Below are 21,389 nucleotides of genomic sequence, written 5' to 3'. Positions count from 1 at the left end.
TCTTACCACTTAAGTGTACCAACGCACCAAACGATAGCTGCTCACATCATATATTTAGACGTTACACATCACTGGGAAGACAGCTGTTTTTTTTCGCTGATCAACATTGTAGTCAGCAGCTTATCAAGAAAAAGACACAAAATGCAACAGAAACACCCTAAACTAGGATAAACTATTCGCAGAGAATGTGCTGTAGCGCTCTAATACATTGAAGAACACGTTAGCTTAAGCCGGCAGCACCATGTATAAGAAATTCCGGAAAATATTGCCTGCGATGCGCCCAGTGCACTGGCTCGTACTGTCCTGCATCGCAGTCGTCACCTGTTATTTTCTGCTGGAGATTCGATTGGATCGTGGTGCGTTTTTCAATTACGTTCCACTTTATTTAGCTAAAACACAATATTTATTTACACTCAGCTTTTAAGCCACTGTCTAAACTCACGGGCAACAGTGGCAAGCAATCAGTGGCGGACCAAGCAGCTCTCAGTCGATCTATTCCCACGTTCGATGGCTATGATTATGAGGAGCAATTGGTGGTGCTATACAATCGTGTGCCAAAGACTGGCTCAACCAGTTTCGTGAACATAGCCTACGACCTGTGCAAACAGAACAGATACCATGTCCTGCATATAAATGTGACCGCAAACATGCATGTCCTATCGCTGCCGAATCAGGTGCGTCGACAACATTCCGTCATGGAAAGCCGGACAGCTGGTTAATTGTTTCATTGCTTTATTAGATATCCTTTGTGCGAAATGTAACCAAGTGGCATGTAATGAAGCCGGCTCTGTACCACGGTCACATGGCATTTCTAGACTTCTCCAAGTAGGTTTTTCGAAAATGATTTATCACTATATCTCCGATTATAAATCTATATATTTTGCAGATTTCAAATAGCACATAAACCCATCTATATAAACCTGGTGCGCAAGCCACTTGACAGACTTGTGTCCTATTACTATTTTTTGCGCTATGGCGACAATTATCGCCCAAATCTCGTGCGTAAGAAGGCAGGCAATAAAATTGTGAGTTAAAAAAATTATATATATATTTATATTTCACTCTATGTAAATATCAACATTTTTAATGCAGACGTTCGATGAGTGCGTGGTTCAAAAACAACCCGACTGTGATCCCAAAAATATGTGGCTGCAAATTCCATTCTTTTGTGGCCACGCTGCTGAGTGCTGGGAACCCGGCAGCGATTGGGCCTTGAAGCAGGCCAAACACAATTTGGTCAACGAATATTTTCTAGTCGGTGTCACCGAGCAAATGTACGAGTTTGTAGATCTGCTTGAGAGATCGCTGCCAAGGTAAATAGCAATTGCTTTGCCATATTTATCAAATTCACTTGAACTAAATCTTTTGTTTAAATACAGAATCTTCCAAGGCTTCCGTGAGCACTATCAAAACTCAAATAAATCTCACTTACGGGTGACATCATCGAAATTACCGCCCAATGAATCTACCATACAGGCCATACAGAGATCGAAGATTTGGCAAATGGAAAACGAATTATACGAGTTTGCGCTGGCACAGTTCGAATTCACCAAGAAGAAGCTGATGCAGCCCGATAACAAGCATCTGCAGCAGTTTATGTACGAAAAAATACGACCAAAATGATTGTCCTGGAGGGTCAAGGGCAGCAGGGGCAAACACCGAACCAAACTGGACAAGTTACTGCCGAAGTAAAGGCTTTAGTATTGCAGGTTAAAACAGTTTATTTCTGTTTATATTATTAATGTAATTTTTAAAATATGTATATAGCTTTTCTAGATCTGATCTGTACTTAAAAGCAAACAAATTCGTGAAAGACACTAAGACTTTTTAGCATTGAATATCATTGACATATTGATTTATCTTTTATATTATCGCGTATATAGTTAGTATAAGTCAGTCATTAACATTAACACTCGATAACGCTTTCTTAGAGTTACGTAAGCAATATTTAGCAACAATTGTAACAAATTTTTAAAGCACAATATTATTTAAATTGTACTCCAATATTCATACATATTGATATACATATATAGGTATATATTTACGTATTGACAATACCAGATCTTGAACGAAACTACCAATTAGATACTTAGAGATAATATAACGTGTAAGTGTAATGATATTATTGAACTCTCGAAATGTATGTATATCAGCTCATAGCACTTGAAACTGAGAAACTCATCATCAAGTCAAATACATGTAAATCCATGTTATTCATATCAAGTTTTTATAACAAGTGTCTCCATCAACGATTGTCTCTAAGTGATTAGTGGCATGCAACGGGCAAATTGATTAAACCCGTCGATTAACCATCAGGTATAGCCACACTACGTACGAATACGATAAATATCAATATAGACACGCACGCAAATAGCTATAAGTATTGGTTTTCTGTGTCTCGCATTTTGTTCCAAGTCAATTTCGCTTAAAGTTGCAAAGCCGCTAAATTCGATCGGCAATAGTCGGTGCGAAATTCCATTGAACTTTATAAGCTGACGTAGCCGAGCATTAGCATTGACTAAGTTGACTAGAAGACTGCCTGCCTGCCTTGTCTGTGTGTCTGTCTATCTGTCTGTTTGCCGGACTGACGCAGAGGCACTTTGGTTGGAGAGCAGAAAGCGAAATTGAAATGGAATTATATTTCAGGCACTATACTTAATTAATTGGCTGAGCCTGAACGTACGACCAATGAGTTTGCATTATCACCAGTTGTAGGATTGAACGTCGACACGCAAAGTCGTCGTCGATGAATTTTGTGGCTTTTCGTATTTTATTTTCAAGTTATTAACTATGAAGTAGGGCATTAAAACTTAAAAGTAGCCAATACAAAGTGCGACTAATTAGTGCATATCGGGCGCATGACAGCTGTTTTGTGAGATTTACAAAGTGTCTCAATTACGTATACATATAATTCTATATACTATATGTATGTATGTATGTTACTTACAGACCGGCACTAAGATTGTTATTTAGAGGGCACAAGTTCAACCATATTTAAGTCTAACGACAACGCTAGGGTACAATTCTCAGGTACCTGGTGTGTATAACTAAACGCATACATATAACAATTAATATAAAACTTTTTTATACTGAGCTAAAGTATTAGCAAACATATAACAGTTCTTAGATGCTTGTTGTGTACACAAATTTAAACAAGCCTAATTGCACTGAGCGAAAGTAATGCAATACACATATGCTTGTTATATATCAATTCTTAGATGCTAACGGTGTATAACAATACGCTTAACAATTTAAAAATTGTCTGATCTAAACATATAACAGTTCATAGACGCTTGTTTTATGCGTGTATATAACACTTTCAAAAAAAGCCGAAATAACTACATATGTATGTATCTATGTAATATGTACATGTGCATGTGTGTATACATATTAATGTGCTTGAAATTAACCTTAACCCTGGCGCAGTGTTCTTTGCATTTCTCCATTGTGTATTGCCAACTACAATGAAAGCAACAACAACAAAGCGCATTTCAAAGTAACCAACTGTATAACAGCCAACGAAGCATGCACTTTCCAACTTGCTGACAGTTGCCATAATTAATCGCTTGCTGTGTTAGTTTCATTTGTTTTTGTAAGCGTGTGTGTGTATGTATGTTTATTATTATATATAGTTATCTACACACACTTCTTAACTACCGGCTCGTTACACATATGGGGGTATAAAACTGTTGAATGAGCAGCTTTATATTTTCAGTGTTTAAGTGTATTAAGACAGAGATAGACCTAGCTTAGTCGGAGATACAAAGTCGAAAAAACTGCAGTACATCAGAGTGGAATAAGCAATCAAAGGATACCAAATCTTTCAACATTGGAATAACTACGCTATACGTCCATTAAACTAAGGTGAGTTTTTCATTTTGAAATACTGTTATTACTGTTACAGTTATTTGAGTCGTTGATGCGTACGCATTGTGTTTCATTATGTTTCGGATTCGTTACACTTTTCGCGCCCTATTTTAATTTTTCGTGTTTCTTTTGTGCTTGACCTTTGCCTAACGACGAGCGCAAATGCAAATACCAGAGCGCGAGCGAGAGAGCAACAAGTGCAGCTCCTACAGTACGTTGTCCAGCACTGTAAAGGTATGCTCGCTGTTCCTTTTGCATTTGCTTTCGAAACGGTTCTTCTTGTTGTTATTGGCATTGGCATCTGTAGGAGGGCTCTGTAATTGTGTCTCTGTGTGCGAAAATAAAACGAAACGAAACAAGTGAACGATGAACATGAAAAGTTCAATAAACGTTTGGCATTGACACACATCCAGTTCAACGGTGTGAAGCGGTTCCTGTTCAAGTGCAACGGCAAATGCATTTAACGCTGTTTGTGCTGCGTAATCAAACTGAAAATAATTTTATTAAATCAATATGGCAACTGCAACCAGCTGCCTGCCTAGGACAACAGTAGCCGGCGGCGCGTCTGCCGCTGTCGCTTCTGACGGTGTCTCTATTGAATCAGGTAAGGCGGCCGTACAAGCACAGACATGCATTTGTGTACACTTTTGTGTATGTGTGTGTCCACACGAACACAATTGTTCGCACGCTTTATTTTTTTGTAAACTTTTGTAATGCGTTTTTGGCACGTAAGGTTAAAGCACTTTTTAGGTTGGACTTGGGCTTGCCCTTGTCCATTTACCTAACTAAATGAATACAATTTTTAATTGTATTTTATTTTCGCCAAGACTTCTGACCTCAGACTGACTTGCTTGACATCTGCTATCTTAACGATCAGCAAGTTGATGGCCATGGATAGTTTTGCCCCTAACCCGTTTTGTTCTGAATTTAAAAAGTGGAATACTACATCTTTATAGTGGGACCATAAAAGTTTTGAATTAAAAAGGAATTTACATCAACAATATGTTTACCTATTCTTAGTTATATATTCATTTTTGCAAGTTGTAAAACATTTTATTAAACATTTATCAGTAATATATAACAAAATTGGATTGCTACTTTATTTTTTTCATTTAAAAGTTTTGCATCATCTGTGAAATTATGCGAGTAGCTTTTATCCGTGTAAATTACTTTCCAATGTACATACATACATATGTATGTAAATGAATCCAAATTAGAAAATATGTAAACCAGTTCAGTTCAGTTTAATTTGCAGTCTACGCTCCCACAAATATGTATATACAAACATGTATGCCAACTATTAATAGGTCATCTTTGATAACGAGTGTATGCAAAATACATACATACACACATACATATGTAAATATTTCAAATCATCATCGTATAGTAAACTCATTTGTCAGCGCATAATTGAAACCGAGAGTCTGACGCCCAACAACAGCCAATGAATGGAAGAAGGTGTAACTCGCAGGGGCGCCTCGCACGTGTTGGTGTCGATTAGTCCAAAAAGCTGCCGAAACAAGTTGTACCATGCCGAAACGTGTTGGCCATACACAATGCGCAATGGAAATGTTGTCAAACAGGTGTAATTACTAGGTACTGGCTAATAGCCGTACATATGGGTATATAGCGCTAGCATTGAACCGAAAGTACAATGGCTGAGGGTCACCCAGGCGTTTTCGCATTGTAAATGAGCAAAGTGCTTCAAGCAGATGCTGCGGGAAAGACCATGCCCGTCATCAACGACAACAACAACAACAGCAATGATAGCTTGAGCGAACCGCACTGAAAACCAGCTTTCGATGGCATAATTTCCCAAGTGCATTATTAGCCTCTCTTTTTTGCATCTCTTAGTGCGCTCTCTTTAAGCTCTCTCTCCCTCTCTCTCTCTGTCTCACTTGCTCGCACGCACTCACTCAACCGCTCGCCCTCTCGCACTTGCTGGCACGTGAATGTCATGCTCAAGTTCAACTTCAAACACACTTAGACGTACTCATACACACACAACCACACGCCTTCTCTCTCGCTCTGACTCCCGCTCATTCAGTTTCCAGTTTGTGATTCTTGGCTTGGTATAAAATCTTCGTAACGTGCTTTTGGCCACAACAGTTTCGTCTGCTCTTTCGGCTCCGTTACACGCGTCGTCAGTTGCTTCTTCTTAAGCTTTATCACCGATTTTATTGCAGCTCCCAAAACAAGTTTTACGTTTTTGGGCAAAGTTTGTGTTGTGTTGTATTTTGCTGTGTGTACTATATTAATTATACGATTATTTAGTTCACAAGCCCATTAACTATTCATTCAATAAATTTTTGTTTCTTGCAAAAAAAAAAAACCAAAACATCTCGAAAAATCCCATAATTGGCTATTGTCTTAGCAGGCCTATATAATCAGCTGCGCACGCATGCTTCTGCTTAATCTGTTTGCGATTCGTTCGGATAATTTCCAAGTCATCTAATTGCACAGATTCCCATCTGTAATTTAGCTTGAATATTTGTATCTATTTTTATCTCTAATTCCCATTGTCAATCAGTTCTTAACTAGTTTTGCTGTTTTTCTTGATAATATAAATCGATTCCATTCCATATTCTAGGCAAATCTCTTAATGTTGAAATCATTCGAAATCTAAGCTGTAATCACTGGTGTACGTAAATCGGTTATTAAAAACTTGTTTCCATAGATATTGAGCTTAAATTAAATCAAGTAGAACTAGTTCAATTCAAGAATTTAGCTCAAGATCTTCAGAGCAAATGCATTCTAATTAATCTCAATGCTAGCGAAACAGAAAGCTAAAGATATATCGATCAATATATAGATACATATGTAGATAATATTAATAATTATCGTTATGCAGCATCCGTTATAAGGTTTTCAATATTAGCATGCCAAAGGCGAATGTCAAGGTTAAGCTTAGACTTAACAAAGCCGAAAGCCGAACCGGAACGCATTGGCCTGCAATGCAATGATTCAATGAATCGACTCGCAAGCCGGTTATCTGTATATCTGTATAATATATAATATAAGTTAATTAATAAACTGCATAATCCGACATTTAGAAAATCAAAAACAAAGCAAAAACCAGAGAATTAATGCAATAATTAAAGGCTAGCCAGAAGAGAAGATTTAACTGAACAAAAGCTAAGCAACAGAAAAAACAATTACAATTGCAGCAAAATGAGTAAGTAATGATGAAATGCTATATATATATATATATATATAAATACATATATAGTATTTTTCTAATGGGGCCTTACATAAGCAAATAATTGAGTTTCGCTGTTCAACTGTTGGGGGATCAAAGCGCAGCTTCCATGTAAACACGCTTCGCGTTACGTACACTATTTATCATATAATACTAATCTCTATACCTCTCTCTCTGTCTCTCTATTCCTCTTATATAGGAGTGCCCACCATGCTGTCGGAGATCGAAGCTCTGCCCTCGATCAAGCTGGGCGACTTTACGCTGCAGTTCGAACTGGGCGAACCCTCAGCTGCGGCTAAAGAAGTTGCCGCTCGCGAGCTGCGCGAGACGCCCGAACGGCAGAAGGAGGCAACGCAGGAACTGAAGCGTTTACTGGAGGGTAAGATCTATGTAGCATATCAAATAAAATCTTTACTTTTCAAATTGTATTTTCCATAATGCAACACGATCTAGAAGTAGGGAGCTGAAATGCTAAAAAGTCTTATGGAAAGTTGAAACAAAAATCCCATGCAAGCCAAAGAACTTCTAACCATTTTCAATTTGATGAACTACAAATCATAATACTTTGATATATTGATCTATACTATACTTTAGCCCATAGCCTTAGCTCATAGTTCTATTTATAAAGGAGATACAAAACATGGCGATACTAATATAGATAATACGATTTGTAACGCACTCAAATATTATATTTACATAATCAACAAATTTAAGATTCTATTACCAAAATATAACCCAATCTAGAGTAAAGGAACTACGTCAAGTTCCCTTTGAGTTGAAAAAAGCCCCAGGCAAGCAGTAACTATTGTAACTATGAGTTTTATACTATATACGGTTTTTACAGCTTGCATGGGGCTTTCTACAATTCATAGTTGATGGAAATATATATAGAAAGTATGTAGTATCCCATTTTCCTTGTAAGTTCTTCGCAGTGCTAATTAAAAAATTATTATTATTATTATTATTTTTTTTTTTTTTGCACATGTCTTTTAGACTTCAATTAGCTTGGGTGACCTGCATTCAAAAAGTCAGGTGGTAGCATGTGACTAATTATAAGTATAGTAGTTAAAAAAAAAAAATTTTTTTTTATTACGTTCGGGCTAAAGTCGATTTCCTAGTGTGGTCGAACGACCCCCTCATTAGAGTAGCCAACGCGATAATCGCTCAAGTAAACCTCGAGCTAAGTATAAATATGTATTCTCTAACACTAAAGCTGGAGAGATATTGTAAATAGCTCTAAGTTTAATGGCCATTAATTTAGCTGGAAAGGTCAACGAGATCAACTTTGAAACGACATCGTTAGTACACAGCAGCTGGACTCTGTTTAGCACCGAGACAATTGAGATAGCAATTCAATATATATAAATATAATATATGTGTATCTTATGCATCATTTATTACACAGCTGAAACCGATCTGTACTGCCCCAAGGACAATGAGGAGTGGCTCATACGCTTCCTGCGACCCTGCAAGTATTATCCAGAGAGTGCACGCGACTTGGTAAGCTGCTCCGTAAATGATTTGTACATCTAAAATAAAATTTTGTTTATTATAACTCAACAGATCAAGCGCTACTACTCCTTTAAAGTAAAACACTCGGATGTGTATAACGATTTGAAGCCCACAAGGGAGGCCAATATCTTCAAGAACAACATACTTACCGTGTTCCCGAATCGGGATCAGTACGGACGTCGCATCTTATTGCTGGAGCTGGGCAGTAAGTGCTGAATGCTTGTGAAAGGCTTTGGTAACTCTCTAATATTATCATTCTGCTTTTCAGAACGCTGGAAGCACAAGCAGGTCACGCTAGATGAGGTCTTCAAGGGTGCGGTCATATTTCTGGAGGCCGCCATGCTGGAACCGGAGACACAGATCAATGGAGCCGTGGTCATTTTCGACATGGACGGCCTGAGTCTGCAGCAGACCTGGCAATTTACGCCGCCATTCGCCAAGCGCATTGTCGACTGGCTGCAGGATTCGGTGCCGCTGCGTGTGAAGGCCATTCACATTGTGAATCAGCCGAAGATCTTCAATGTAGTCTTTGCGCTCTTCAAGCCCTTCCTGCGCGAGAAGCTACGCAGTCGCATCATCTTCCATGGCACCGATCGCGAATCTCTGCACAAATACATGTCTCCCAAGTGCCTGCCCTCGTGCTATGGCGGCATCCTGGAGCTGCCCCGCGTCGATGGCGACCAGTGGTACGAGCTGTTGCTCATGTGCGACGCCGAGTACGAAGCCATCAACTCGTATGGCTACAAGAAGAAGAAGTGAACGGGCCCCAGCCAACGGGCAGTGTGTACAGCAAGTGATATTCCCTCGTATACCCAAAACTCGATTTATAATATGCATTAACCATAAGAATATCTGTTATACGCTTGTACAGTCAAAGCCAATCAGTTTGCCTTAGTGTTAAGCGATCGATTCGATCTTAATTATCTCAAATACATTTAAATGGGGGTAAGCCTAATTATAGTCTGTTGTTACATTTATTACTTACATATTTAAATCTAAAAACTTATTTGTATTCAAATATATACTAAAAGTTGAAATGAAACACTCAGCGCATAATTCACATAATTCATATAATTCACTTTATTCCTTAGAGCTTCCTCAATCGGCTAGTTTATAATTAAGTTTTTATTTTTATTTCCTTGTATAGACAAATCACGTATAAGTTCTTGTTGGCTGGTTTATAAGTATTCGTATAAGTTCTTTGGCTGTTATCTAGATCCCTAGACAAAGCAAATATTTAGTATTTATGTAGCTACCTTTAATGTTATCTGTCTATCTATCGGTTTGGTCTTTGAAGTTGCGGATTTTCTGTCTTTGCTCATTTAATTATGAAATTTTAATTACAACAGTTGCTGTCTTGTCATTTCGGCGTATGTAAATACGAGTTGTACAGATACATATATAAGCATACAAAAAGAGTTTTGTATAACGACTTAGTCTAAATTCAATATTGTTTGCCCTAGGCTCTATGGTCAAGTCAATCGCTTTGCTCACAAGGCACAGTTTCCACACCCCACTTGCAGTAGTACGGTTCCAGCAGATGTGCGACTGTTATACGGTAATAACTGGCATACAACGTAACGAGACTCTCCATTAATCTCAAATTGTTTCTACCACAGAGTGTTTGATGTGCTTTTGGTCTCCTTGCCACAATCAGCGACTTGGCGGGAATGTAGTGAATGCATGCCTCTGGATAAGCCATAAAAATGAGAGAGGGTGAGCGAGTGAGAGAGACAGAGAATAAAACACGTAAACCCCGTCCCCGCTCATAGTTGATAATTGGTTTTGGGCGCCTTGGGCGAGCTGCGCGATTGTCCGAACAGATGACGCGACATGGAGGAGGGCGAACGCATGGCAGCATCCGTATTGCGCCCATTATCGTCATCCGCATCGACGACGTCAGCGGCTTTGCCCGTACCACCGCCAGTGCAGCACTGGCGCCGCTGCATCAGCCGGATGGGCTGCGTTAAATCGATGGTGTCGCCATGCTGGCGCTGCTCCGCCTCGGCGACGCGCTCCATTGCCTTCCATTGTCGCAGGGCGAGCACAAAGGCGTCTGTCACATTTGTCGCCGTCTTCGAGGAGGTCTCAATGTGTGCGCTAATCCCATGCTCCGCGCACCACTGTTGCACATCCTCGTAGCTCACTTGCCTGCGCTCCGCTCGAATGTCATTCTGCGAATATGACAGCGCATTAGCATTGGCATCAGCATTAGCATTAATCTAATGTGCAACTCACCTTGTTGCCGACCACAATGAAGGGGAATCTGTCCGGCTGGACGTCCGCATAGTTGATGAACTCGTTACGCCACAGTCGCAGGCCACGCAGGCTGTCCCGGTCGTCCAGTGCGTAGCAGAGCAGGCACATGTCGGAGCCGCGATAGAAGGGCGTGCGCAATGCCCGGAATCGCTCCTGCCCAGCCGTGTCCCATATCTGCGAGAGAGCACAGTGGAATGAGTGGAAGGAATGAGAAGCATCGGCTTCCGTGCAAGTCGGAAAGTTGGCGCTGATTGCGTCATGCGAATGACTGAGGGCAGATCGCCAAGGCCCTGGGCCAGAGACAAAGCGGGCCGATAATAGTGTGCTGATAACCAGGCTAAAAGCAAATTCAGCCCAAAGACCTTATATGTAGTCAGTAAACAAACAAAAAGGTGACACCGAAAAGACGCTTCCGATCGGGTATATTCGACCAGCACGTGCCTAAAGCTGTGCATTGAGTCTTTACCTGGCATTCTAGCTTCAATCTATTTATACAGTCAAGTCTCGATTCGTACCCCGTTAAATCGAAAATCGCGATTCATCGAAAACATTTCTATACCCTTAAAAGAAATACGTTCTTAATAATTCAGAATAATTTGTATTTCTGTGTAAATCGACAAAAAAAAAAACGAATCCCCTTGCCATTCCGAATTATCGGGATTCTACTGTATTTATATATATAGTTTAGTTAATATAGATAATAGAAATTAGACATAAATTGTAAGATTGCACTCAGCTTGAACTTTCATCTAAGCTACATAAGAAATTTAGAAATATTTATAGAGGCTGTTGAAAGCAATTGTTATCGAGAATATCATATTAGGGGGATTGGATAAAAGTTCCTTGAATGCTAACAGAAGAGTACTCAGACTGAGCTTTAACATATGCTTCATGGATATTAGCCAAATTTGAGATTATGAGTTTACCTCTTGAGTGAACAATGTATGTGTGTGCTCTATAATTGTCAATTGAATCAAAATATTTCGGCAGCACAGTCTCATGAAAAATTGAACTGAACAATTCGACAAAGTAACATAGTCCCTCCAGCAATATACTGATAATTCTTAATATAACGATCAAGAAACAATAGTTAAACAAAATACTACTATAGATCAGATGAACAAAGAGCTATAGAACATGAAATCAATATATGTAAAAAATAGAATAACAATTCAAGAACTTGAGAACAAAATAGATAAAATGAAAACTGATATTGTAAGCAAAAATAAGATGATAGATAAAGATTCTGAAATATTGAGATTAGATGCTGAAAACTTTTATTACGCTGACACAGTCAAAGGACTGAAAAAGAAATTGAAAAGCCAAAAAACCAAAATATCTAGATGCATAGATATATACGAGGTGCAAGTTCCTGACTCGAGTCTCTTCGAGTCTAGCTGACTGCTTGGGGGCTTCAGGCTTGCAGTCACAGGTAATTGAATGAAGCTTTATGTAGATCCTTGGAAGTAAATCAAATACATATTTGAATTTATTCTCCATTTGAATTATTATTTGAATTTATTATTCATTTTGAATTATTTCTTCATTTATAGGGCCCTAAATGCAAAACATGCACTTGAGGGGAATATATGGAATGGACATGGCTCCGCACCGCTAAATATATTCTGGGTTTTTGCTAGAGTCTTCACACATATATTTGTTAAATACAATTGAAAATTTTAATTTTGCTTTTTGATCACACTTATACTCCTCCAATACCTATAGAAAAAACAACACTTTTTTAAAATATGAAATTGAATTATATTTATATTCTTCCTCGTTAAATCAATTTCAAATAGCCTATCACTATCATAGTCGCTGAATAAGGTGGAAATATATCGAATCCCCAAGATTTATTTAGAATGTGAATGTTGACTTACTGATAATTTGTTAGATAATTGTTTTATTTTTTTATTATTTTCTAGTACCTTTTAATACCTTCCTCAATTCATCCCTTGCAGAAACTAATGCGGCATGTAATCAATAATGCGTTAGTTTGTTTCTCATGCAAGGACAGATGTTAATTTTCTTTTCAGTCGCATTCCTGCCTTTAAATAGATCAGTTTGTTTTTTTTTTTTTTATAGACGGAGATAGATTTACCACCCGATCAACTAAAATAATAAATAACCAGCTGCAAATTTCTGCAAGCAACCTTGACAACAACTTTATAATGTAGTTGATAAAATTATAATATTTTCATTTAAATGGTCAAACTGAGTGACCCTGGAATCAGCTTTAGAATTTTCTCTAATGTCAACTTGATTAGAACAGAATCATTGTGCATGTTGGCAGAACTTCTTGTTTGAGCCGAGCTTAGCGAATCGGTGATGTAAATAGGCACGAAAACCAGTTACCCTTCTCGAATTTTTAATGGGCAAATTTAAAATTATGCATAATCGAATTTGAAGCTGTAGTTTTTCGGTATTGCAAAAATCTCTGGAATTTATTGATTGGCACAATTACTATTAACAATAAGAATTATTTACATGACGCTTTGTCCCAGTTTGCTTACTCATCTAATTGCAGCTCCCTCCCGGCCATCCGTTGAATATTTATAAGCTATATACGAAAGTTGGCGGACTGTGAAAATGTGAACTCAAATGGAAGCCGACAGCAAGAAAAGAGAAACAAGTAAGAACGTTGCAGTCGGGCGATACCGATTGCAGAAGACTCATTCACAGCCCAAACGCTGTCAACCAGAGTATATAGTGCAATTTTCAAGTCTAGTGCGCAACAAAAAACAGGGCATGATCCCATTTAAAATGGGAAAATCATCGATAGCTATTGCTATGATCATTGCATAATTGCATTCAAATTACATGCATATGTATATAATTTATACAATTTTGACTTTTGGATACCGGCTTCAAGCTAGCAGCAGATCAGTGCGATTTTACTATACATGTGCACACACTCATCGTCTATTCTATGCGTACAGACAGAAGCGCGCCTTTTCTCACATTCTTAGAATTTCGATTGATTTCTGGACTTTCTAGCCGTTACTGTAGTTTTGTCTGATGACGCTCTCTTATTAAGCTATTCTATTTTAGCAGCTGAGTGCTCGAGCAAAGCAATGGCGCGGGTGCTAAGGGCGACGCAAGTAACGTTAGAGTAGGGAGGTTCGAACCTCTACTATGTTTTTTTTTTTTTTTTTCATACATTTTTCGTTTTTTATAAAATAGATATTTTATTGGGAAGGTGCGAGCTTGACTGAATGGCACTTAATACTTTTCATTTTCTTAGTCGAATAATTTTATAAGTTTAAATTTGTTTCTTCTTAAATAGCCCTCAAATACATATATGCAAATACATACATATGTATATATGTAAGTCTGCACGCATAGCATCAAGCATTCCAGCCTTATACACGCGCTCATTTGTATGTGTGTATGTATGCACACATAAATGCGTACTCTAGCATATTCTAAGAATCTCGTTGCGATTGATTTGTCTTTGCATTGTTTTTGAATTTCCAGCCACCACTCTGGCTTTTCTTTGCTATGTGGCGTCATAACAATAATGTGATTTCGTTTTAACTTCTATTGATCGAAACGACGCGGTGGTGCTGTAGGCTGAAGCGCCGACGACCATTATTTTAGCTATTTTGACAAACATGCTGTTTGGGTTGGGTGCGAGTTCAAATCCCGCGGAAAACACTTTTTTGTAAATTGCAAATTTTTGTTATTTTAGCTTCTTTTAAATTTTTTTAAATTCATAAAAATGTTTCCTTTTGTATTATGAATATCTATTAAGCTTATTTATATGTACAAATGCATAAATAGATGGCTGACGCATATAAATGTCGCGATACGGGCACTGTAAATGCCGATTGCCACGCCCCTAGTGGCCGTCGACTCCTCAATTTTAGCCAGTTCTTAGAACGAGTAACCGGTTACCTAAATGCAAAATTTGAATTCTTACGCTCAAAAAATGTGAAAATTACAGGGTATTTTTCGATATGCCACGCCCCTAAAGAGGCTTAAAAATTATTTTTGGGGCATCGATAGAGGAGGCTACCAGTAACTTAACTATCCAAATTTGAAGCTTCTAGCTCTTAAATTGTAGGAGATATAAACTTTTGCGGTTTGCCACGCCCCCTATGGGCGGACATATATCTACCATAGCTCGTTGGACTTGGGTGATCAACCCACGTATATATACCAAATTTCAGATCTCTAGCATCAATAGTGCCTAAAATATAGCAGAATTCGAAAAATCACTATATCTTCAGGTCCGATTTGCCACGCCCCTAAGGGACGTAGATATATAATTTTTTCACCCATCTTCATAGAATTAAAACATTAGCTTACGTGCAAAATTTCAGCATTCTAGGTTTATAACTTTAGGAGATACAGTTTTGTCCGATTTGCCACGCCCCTAATGGGCGGAGATATATCCGCCATAGCTTGTGATCTTGGGTGGTTGGCGCGGACCTACATACCAAATTTCAGCTTTCTAGCTCTTCAACAAACATGATTTCTGGTATATCGGAAAATGCATTTTCCGATTTGCCACGCCCCTAGTGGGCGGATCGGGAAAATTTTAACACTTTATAAATCGGAGATATACACGAGTATGTGTTCCAAATTTCAAGTCTCTAGCTTCAATAGCGCCGAAATAGATTGCGTTCATACGGACAGACGGACAGACGGACAGACGGACAGACGGACAGACGGACGGACAGCAAGACGGACATTGCACAAAACCAATATACTCATTTCACTTTCGTGAATGAGTCTAAAAACAAACTGCATCAATAACAAGCAAACAAGGGAATACCCCTGTTCTCCGACGGAAATGGGAAGAGCGAGACTGTGAGCAAATATATGTATGTATGTACATATGTATGTGTATAAAAAGACGTTCGCTTAGAATTTATATCAAGGGTTTGCTCCCCTACATTATATGCATACACATACTACACACACCCACAGATACGTATGTTACATGTATGACACAAAGTCATCGCATTGTTTTTGCTGCTCTTGTTGGACATTTCAGCATGCTAAACGGTTGTACGTTAATTGAGCTTTGAATCAATGTGTGCGTGTGTGTGTGAGTGAGTGAGTGAATAAGTGAGGGCAGATAGAGCTGATAGCGGGACAGATAGTACGCAGCTCAAGTGTCAGAGGAAAAAACAGTTAAGCTGAACTGGTTGAAATGCGAATTGGAATCAAATAAGAACAAGTAAGAACGTTGCAGTCGGGCGATACCGATTGCAGAAGACTCATTCACAGCCCAAACGCTGTCAACCAGAGTATATAGTGCAATTTTCAAGTCTAGTGCGCAACAAAAAACAGGGCATGATCCCATTTAAAATGGGAAAATCATCGATAGCTATTGCTATGATCATTGCATAATTGCATTCAAATTACATGCATATGTATATAATTTATACAATTTTGACTTTTGGATACCGGCTTCAAGCTAGCAGCAGATCAGTGCGATTTTACTATACATGTGCACACACTCATCGTCTATTCTATGCGTACAGACAGAAGCGCGCCTTTTCTCACATTCTTAGAATTTCGATTGATTTCTGGACTTTCTAGCCGTTACTGTAGTTTTGTCTGATGACGCTCTCTTATTAAGCTATTCTATTTTAGCAGCTGAGTGCTCGAGCAAAGCAATGGCGCGGGTGCTAAGGGCGACGCAAGTAACGTTAGAGTAGGGAGGTTCGAACCTCTACTATGTTTTTTTTTTTTTTTTTCATACATTTTTCGTTTTTTATAAAATAGATATTTTATTGGGAAGGTGCGAGCTTGACTGAATGGCACTTAATACTTTTCATTTTCTTAGTCGAATAATTTTATAAGTTTAAATTTGTTTCTTCTTAAATAGCCCTCAAATACATATATGCAAATACATACATATGTATATATGTAAGTCTGCACGCATAGCATCAAGCATTCCAGCCTTATACACGCGCTCATTTGTATGTGTGTATGTATGCACACATAAATGCGTACTCTAGCATATTCTAAGAATCTCGTTGCGATTGATTTGTCTTTGCATTGTTTTTGAATTTCCAGCCACCACTCTGGCTTTTCTTTGCTATGTGGCGTCATAACAATAATGTGATTTCGTTTTAACTTCTATTGATCGAAACGACGCGGTGGTGCTGTAGGCTGAAGCGCCGACGACCATTATTTTAGCTATTTTGACAAACATGCTGTTTGGGTTGGGTGCGAGTTCAAATCCCGCGGAAAACACTTTTTTGTAAATTGCAAATTTTTGTTATTTTAGCTTCTTTTAAATTTTTTTAAATTCATAAAAATGTTTCCTTTTGTATTATGAATATCTATTAAGCTTATTTATATGTACAAATGCATAAATAGATGGCTGACGCATATAAATGTCGCGATACGGGCACTGTAAATGCCGATTGCCACGCCCCTAGTGGCCGTCGACTCCTCAATTTTAGCCAGTTCTTAGAACGAGTAACCGGTTACCTAAATGCAAAATTTGAATTCTTACGCTCAAAAAATGTGAAAATTACAGGGTATTTTTCGATATGCCACGCCCCTAAAGAGGCTTAAAAATTATTTTTGGGGCATCGATAGAGGAGGCTACCAGTAACTTAACTATCCAAATTTGAAGCTTCTAGCTCTTAAATTGTAGGAGATATAAACTTTTGCGGTTTGCCACGCCCCCTATGGGCGGACATATATCTACCATAGCTCGTTGGACTTGGGTGATCAACCCACGTATATATACCAAATTTCAGATCTCTAGCATCAATAGTGCCTAAAATATAGCAGAATTCGAAAAATCACTATATCTTCAGGTCCGATTTGCCACGCCCCTAAGGGACGTAGATATATAATTTTTTCACCCATCTTCATAGAATTAAAACATTAGCTTACGTGCAAAATTTCAGCATTCTAGGTTTATAACTTTAGGAGATACAGTTTTGTCCGATTTGCCACGCCCCTAATGGGCGGAGATATATCCGCCATAGCTTGTGATCTTGGGTGGTTGGCGCGGACCTACATACCAAATTTCAGCTTTCTAGCTCTTCAACAAACATGATTTCTGGTATATCGGAAAATGCATTTTCCGATTTGCCACGCCCCTAGTGGGCGGATCGGGAAAATTTTAACACTTTATAAATCGGAGATATACACGAGTATGTGTTCCAAATTTCAAGTCTCTAGCTTCAATAGCGCCGAAATAGATTGCGTTCATACGGACAGACGGACAGACGGACAGACGGACAGACGGACAGACGGACGGACAGCAAGACGGACATTGCACAAAACCAATATACTCATTTCACTTTCGTGAATGAGTCTAAAAACTGATGAAGACGCGTTCGATTCTTCAGTCGTGACGCGTTGCTGACCCCAGCTCAGGATATGTAAATAGATGAATCATCCAATTAGACTACCACTCCACCCACCTGTAGTGTGTACTTTTCGCCGTCCACAGCGATGTCCTTGTTCATGAACTCCACGCCAATCGTGTGGAAATTGTTTTCCTCATACCGATTCGATACGAACCGTGTGAGCAGCGCAGACTTGCCCACGCCTCCGTCGCCCAGTATGACGACCTTCAGCAGTTTAGATTTTTGCGGTGGGCGCATGTTTGTCATTTTGTTGATTTTTGTTGTTGTTTGCAGTTGACTGCCTCAATAATTACTAAATTGTTGTAAAAACTGCGCAGCTAACAACTTTTTGTTTACAATTGTCATGTGGGTCTTCTTTGTATCATCAATCACGATATTCGTTGCACTTTAAGCAATTAAATGCTATTTTTTGTTCATAATACATACAAAACGTACTGGCGTGCACTTTGAAAAATCCCAACAATTAAACGATCAAAAAATTGAACACTTAACGCAACCGCGCCACCACGAGCCGCAACCTATTGGACCAACAGTCAACTGTCAAATGGTTTGATGGGCAGAAATGAACGTGCTCGTGGAACTAGTGCCCTGTTAAAAATGTAAACAAATGTTAATTGTGAATAGAAACATAAGTGAGGTATCAAGCACTGTTCAGAACGAATCAAATGAACTTAAAGCTATTACATATTTGTTATTGCTTCATAAAAACGTCTTAGTACGTAAAAAAAAATAGTATACCTTTTTATTTTTATTTTTAGATTTTATAGTATATCTTCCGTAAAAGTCCCGGCATACTGTTAACTTAACAGACCGCTTTGCTCAATCTCGAATTCCTTAATAGTGGAAACGAAAGTTAGGTATACAGTGTGAACTGCAGAAACATTCTGTTAAAAGACTCCATTCAATCGTAGCACAATTTAGAGTATTTATTTGTAGATTATGACTGTTGTTCACTAAAAATCCAATTGCATAGAATGGAATTGTTAATGAATAGAATTGTTTATGAACAAATTTAATAAATAATAAACATAATTTTAGCAATCATCTTTTAAGAGTATTTAAAAATCATTTTAGAACCAAGTTAAAGTAATTTTAGACACTCTGTTAACATTAAAACAATGCTCGATTAATTAAGAAACATATTTTTAATTTATATACATTAATATTATAAATATTAAATATAAATATGCGACGATTTATTTAAGTCTACACGCATTATCAGTCATTCTCAATAAGAATGTAAAGTATAGAAATCAATAATCGGCCAGGTGTTTTACATCGACTTCAAATGTCTCTTCTATATAATAAATACACTAAGTAATTGGGGGCCTTCAGCCCTTGATAACTGCAATGGGACGCATTTTGATGCACTTCTTGCTGATGCCAGCGGCGTGGCAGGTATCCACGACGTCAGTGACATCCTTATATGATTCTGGAGCCTCCTCCATGACTAGTTTGGGGCTGGCAACGCGTATGGCGATGCCCAGTTGATCCAGCTTGTCCAGCACATCTTTGTAGTCCAGATTGCGACGCGACTTGGCGCGTGACAAGGCGCGGCCCTGTTGAATATAATATTAAAATAGTTTAAATATAATAAAATAATATATAATCATGATGGAGGGATTTCTTACCGCGCCGTGGCAGGTGCTGCCAAAAGTCTCCTGCATGCCGCGCTCGGTGCCGGTCAGGACGTAGCTGCAGGTGCCCATGGTGCCGCCAACGAGGACAGGTTGTCCGGTCAGCTGGTAGTCCACTGGTATTAGTGGATGATGAGGGGGGAAGGCGCGAGTAGAGCCCTTGCGATGCACAAGCAGCTTGCGCTCCTTGCCGTCCACCATGTGGTTCTCTACCTTGGCGATGTTGTGCGAGACATCGTAGATGACGTGCATGTCCAGGTCATCGGGCGTCGTCTTGAACATCTTGGCGAAGGCCTGGCGCGTGAGGAAAGTCATCGAGCTGCGGTTCACCCAGGCGAAATTTGCAGCCGCAGCCATCGCCTTCAGGTAATCCTGTCCCTCTGGTGAATTGATGCGCGCGCAGGCCAGTTGGCGGTCATTCGTCTCGATCTTGTCGCGCTTCATGGCCTTCTCCATTTCGACAAGGGCATCTGTGGCCACCTGGTGGCCGAAGCCGCGGCTGCCCGAGTGTATCATGACGACCACTTGGCCCTTCTCCTCAATGCCCATTTTCGAGGCGCTCCACTTGTCGTATATCTCGTCCACCACTTGGATCTCGGCGTAGTGATTTCCGGCGCCCAATGTGCCCAGCTGGGGCAGGCCACGCTTTTTGGCGCGCATGCTTACCTTGGCCGGATCGGCGTTAAGCATGCGCCCGTACTCCTCGCAGTGCTCTTTGTCCTCCGCCCAGACATAGCCTTCGCGCAACGACCAATCCATTCCCATTTCTAGGGCTTCCTCCAAGTCACGCGCGTTCATCGGTATAATGCCTTTGGAGCCTACGCCAACTGGGATGTGGTCGAAGAGCGATTGCGCCAACTGCTCCTTCAGCGACTGCACATCCTTCTCGAACAAATTGGTACGCAGCAGACGCACACCGCAATTGATATCGAATCCGACGCCACCGGGGCTGACCACTGACAGCGGATCATCCATGTCGAATGCGGCCATGTTGCCGATGGCAAAACCATAGCCCGAATGGATGTCCGGCAGTCCAATGGAACGGCCAACAATGCCCGGCAATGCGGCCACATTTGCGATCTGCTTGACACCCGGCAGGAAGCCGCCAACGGCGCCTGGGCGGCACGAATTCTTTAACTCCTCCAGCATGAGCTGCTCCAGGCGGCTGTTCACGTAGAACACACCTTCAACATTCATGTTGGGCTGGAAGCCCTTCTTGATACGCCAGCAGTGATCATTGATCTTCTCCAGATACTTCAGCTCCTCAACATAAGGCCTGACCACCATTTTGAGTAGTAGGTAGACAGAGTTTTGTATCTTTTTCGTTGGTTGACCTTTTTGTTCTATTATTGCTTAAATTTTAAATCAATTTCGTCAGAATTTGCAATGAAATCTGCCGGTAAATGACACATTTATCGCACTAACAGCTGAGGGCACCTAAAAAATTAACAGTCGCTAAACTAAGTTGAGCTGCAATGTTAAGAGCGTATCGGCGATACTATTATCGACTGCCACCACAATGTATAGAGCTGCTAATAAGGCATAAATAATCGATATCACGTAGCT

The 21,389-nt window shown here is 39.6% G+C and overlaps 4 protein-coding genes and 1 long non-coding RNA gene across 9 annotated transcripts; 2 read left to right on the top strand and 3 right to left on the bottom strand.

Moving 5' to 3' along the window:
* The first annotated feature begins 13 nt into the window (after positions 1–13).
* On the top strand, positions 14–3,853 carry Hs2st (Heparan sulfate 2-O-sulfotransferase). Of its 3 annotated transcripts, XR_016269059.1 has the most exons (7): positions 35–356; positions 418–674; positions 740–825; positions 887–1,025; positions 1,093–1,313; positions 1,380–1,709; positions 3,716–3,853. XR_016269059.1 is itself a non-coding variant. In XM_089464076.1 (6 exons), the coding sequence occupies exons 1-6, from the start codon at positions 242–244 to the stop codon at positions 1,621–1,623; spliced, it is 1,059 nt and encodes a 352-aa protein (XP_089320202.1). In that variant the 5' UTR covers positions 14–241; the 3' UTR covers positions 1,624–2,217. The 3 variants fall into 3 exon arrangements, 2 of the variants coding, with proteins under 2 accessions (XP_089320202.1, XP_017857824.1); XM_089464076.1 differs by lacking the exon at positions 3,716–3,853 and having other exon boundaries at positions 14–353; positions 1,380–2,217; XM_018002335.2 differs by lacking the exon at positions 3,716–3,853 and having other exon boundaries at positions 1,380–2,217.
* LOC108610306 (alpha-tocopherol transfer protein-like) lies at positions 3,724–9,620 on the top strand. Of its 3 annotated transcripts, none has more exons than XM_018002314.2 (5): positions 3,724–3,864; positions 7,266–7,445; positions 8,472–8,566; positions 8,630–8,783; positions 8,847–9,620. In XM_018002314.2, exons 2-5 carry the CDS (start codon positions 7,277–7,279, stop codon positions 9,335–9,337), a joined length of 909 nt encoding a protein of 302 aa, XP_017857803.1. In that variant the 5' UTR covers positions 3,724–3,864; positions 7,266–7,276; the 3' UTR covers positions 9,338–9,620. The 3 variants fall into 3 exon arrangements, with proteins under 3 accessions (XP_017857803.1, XP_089320203.1, XP_017857802.1); XM_089464077.1 differs by lacking the exon at positions 3,724–3,864 and adding an exon at positions 4,176–4,471; XM_018002313.2 differs by lacking the exon at positions 3,724–3,864 and adding an exon at positions 6,921–7,042.
* An 11-nt stretch (positions 9,621–9,631) lies between these two features.
* On the bottom strand, positions 9,632–18,773 carry Rab9 (RAS oncogene family member Rab9). Its single transcript, XM_018002338.2, has 3 exons — positions 18,241–18,773; positions 10,817–11,011; positions 9,632–10,752 (listed from the first exon to the last, which is right to left on the bottom strand). The coding sequence occupies exons 1-3, from the start codon at positions 18,430–18,432 to the stop codon at positions 10,345–10,347; spliced, it is 795 nt and encodes a 264-aa protein (XP_017857827.1). The 5' UTR covers positions 18,433–18,773; the 3' UTR covers positions 9,632–10,344.
* Positions 12,791–18,233, bottom strand: LOC149269988 (uncharacterized). The gene is made up of 2 exons (XR_016269060.1): positions 13,351–18,233; positions 12,791–13,274 (listed from the first exon to the last, which is right to left on the bottom strand). It is a non-coding gene; the product is annotated as an uncharacterized LOC149269988 (long non-coding RNA).
* Positions 18,774–19,312: 539 nt separating the features above from the next.
* Positions 19,313–21,304, bottom strand: RtcB (RtcB RNA ligase). Its single transcript, XM_018002329.2, has 2 exons — positions 19,818–21,304; positions 19,313–19,745 (listed from the first exon to the last, which is right to left on the bottom strand). Exons 1-2 carry the CDS (start codon positions 21,108–21,110, stop codon positions 19,518–19,520), a joined length of 1,521 nt encoding a protein of 506 aa, XP_017857818.1. The 5' UTR covers positions 21,111–21,304; the 3' UTR covers positions 19,313–19,517.
* Between the last annotated feature and the right edge of the window lie 85 nt (positions 21,305–21,389).

This window comes from Drosophila arizonae, chromosome 3 (assembly GCF_054131065.1).
Source record: "Drosophila arizonae isolate 15081-1271.41 chromosome 3, UAZ_ARI_1.0, whole genome shotgun sequence".
NCBI classification, from domain to species: Eukaryota; Metazoa; Arthropoda; class Insecta; order Diptera; family Drosophilidae; genus Drosophila; species Drosophila arizonae.
The sequence above is the reverse complement of the archived record's forward strand: the minus strand, read 5'-3'. Positions and strand labels throughout refer to the sequence as shown.

Bases quoted from the DNA above. Each gene is read 5' to 3' on its own strand.
- Hs2st (XM_018002335.2), top strand. From the start codon at position 242: ATGTATAAGAAATTCCGGAAAATATTGCCTGCGATGCGCCCAGTGCAC. The intron at 357-417 runs GTGCGTTTTTCA...ATTTACACTCAG, and splicing joins GGAGATTCGATTGGATCGTG to CTTTTAAGCCACTGTCTAAA. The intron at 1,314-1,379 runs GTAAATAGCAAT...GTTTAAATACAG, and splicing joins CTTGAGAGATCGCTGCCAAG to AATCTTCCAAGGCTTCCGTG.
- LOC108610306 (XM_089464077.1), top strand. From the start codon at position 4,381: ATGGCAACTGCAACCAGCTGCCTGCCTAGGACAACAGTAGCCGGCGGC. The intron at 8,567-8,629 runs GTAAGCTGCTCC...ATAACTCAACAG, and splicing joins CAGAGAGTGCACGCGACTTG to ATCAAGCGCTACTACTCCTT. The intron at 8,784-8,846 runs GTAAGTGCTGAA...TCTGCTTTTCAG, and splicing joins CTTATTGCTGGAGCTGGGCA to AACGCTGGAAGCACAAGCAG.
- Rab9 (XM_018002338.2), bottom strand. From the start codon at position 18,432: ATGACAAACATGCGCCCACCGCAAAAATCTAAACTGCTGAAGGTCGTC. The intron at 11,012-18,240 runs GTGGGTGGAGTG...GCTCTCTCGCAG, and splicing joins GCGAAAAGTACACACTACAG to ATATGGGACACGGCTGGGCA. The intron at 10,753-10,816 runs GTGAGTTGCACA...TCATATTCGCAG, and splicing joins TCATTGTGGTCGGCAACAAG to AATGACATTCGAGCGGAGCG.
- RtcB (XM_018002329.2), bottom strand. From the start codon at position 21,110: ATGGTGGTCAGGCCTTATGTTGAGGAGCTGAAGTATCTGGAGAAGATC. The intron at 19,746-19,817 runs GTAAGAAATCCC...TATATTCAACAG, and splicing joins GCAGCACCTGCCACGGCGCG to GGCCGCGCCTTGTCACGCGC.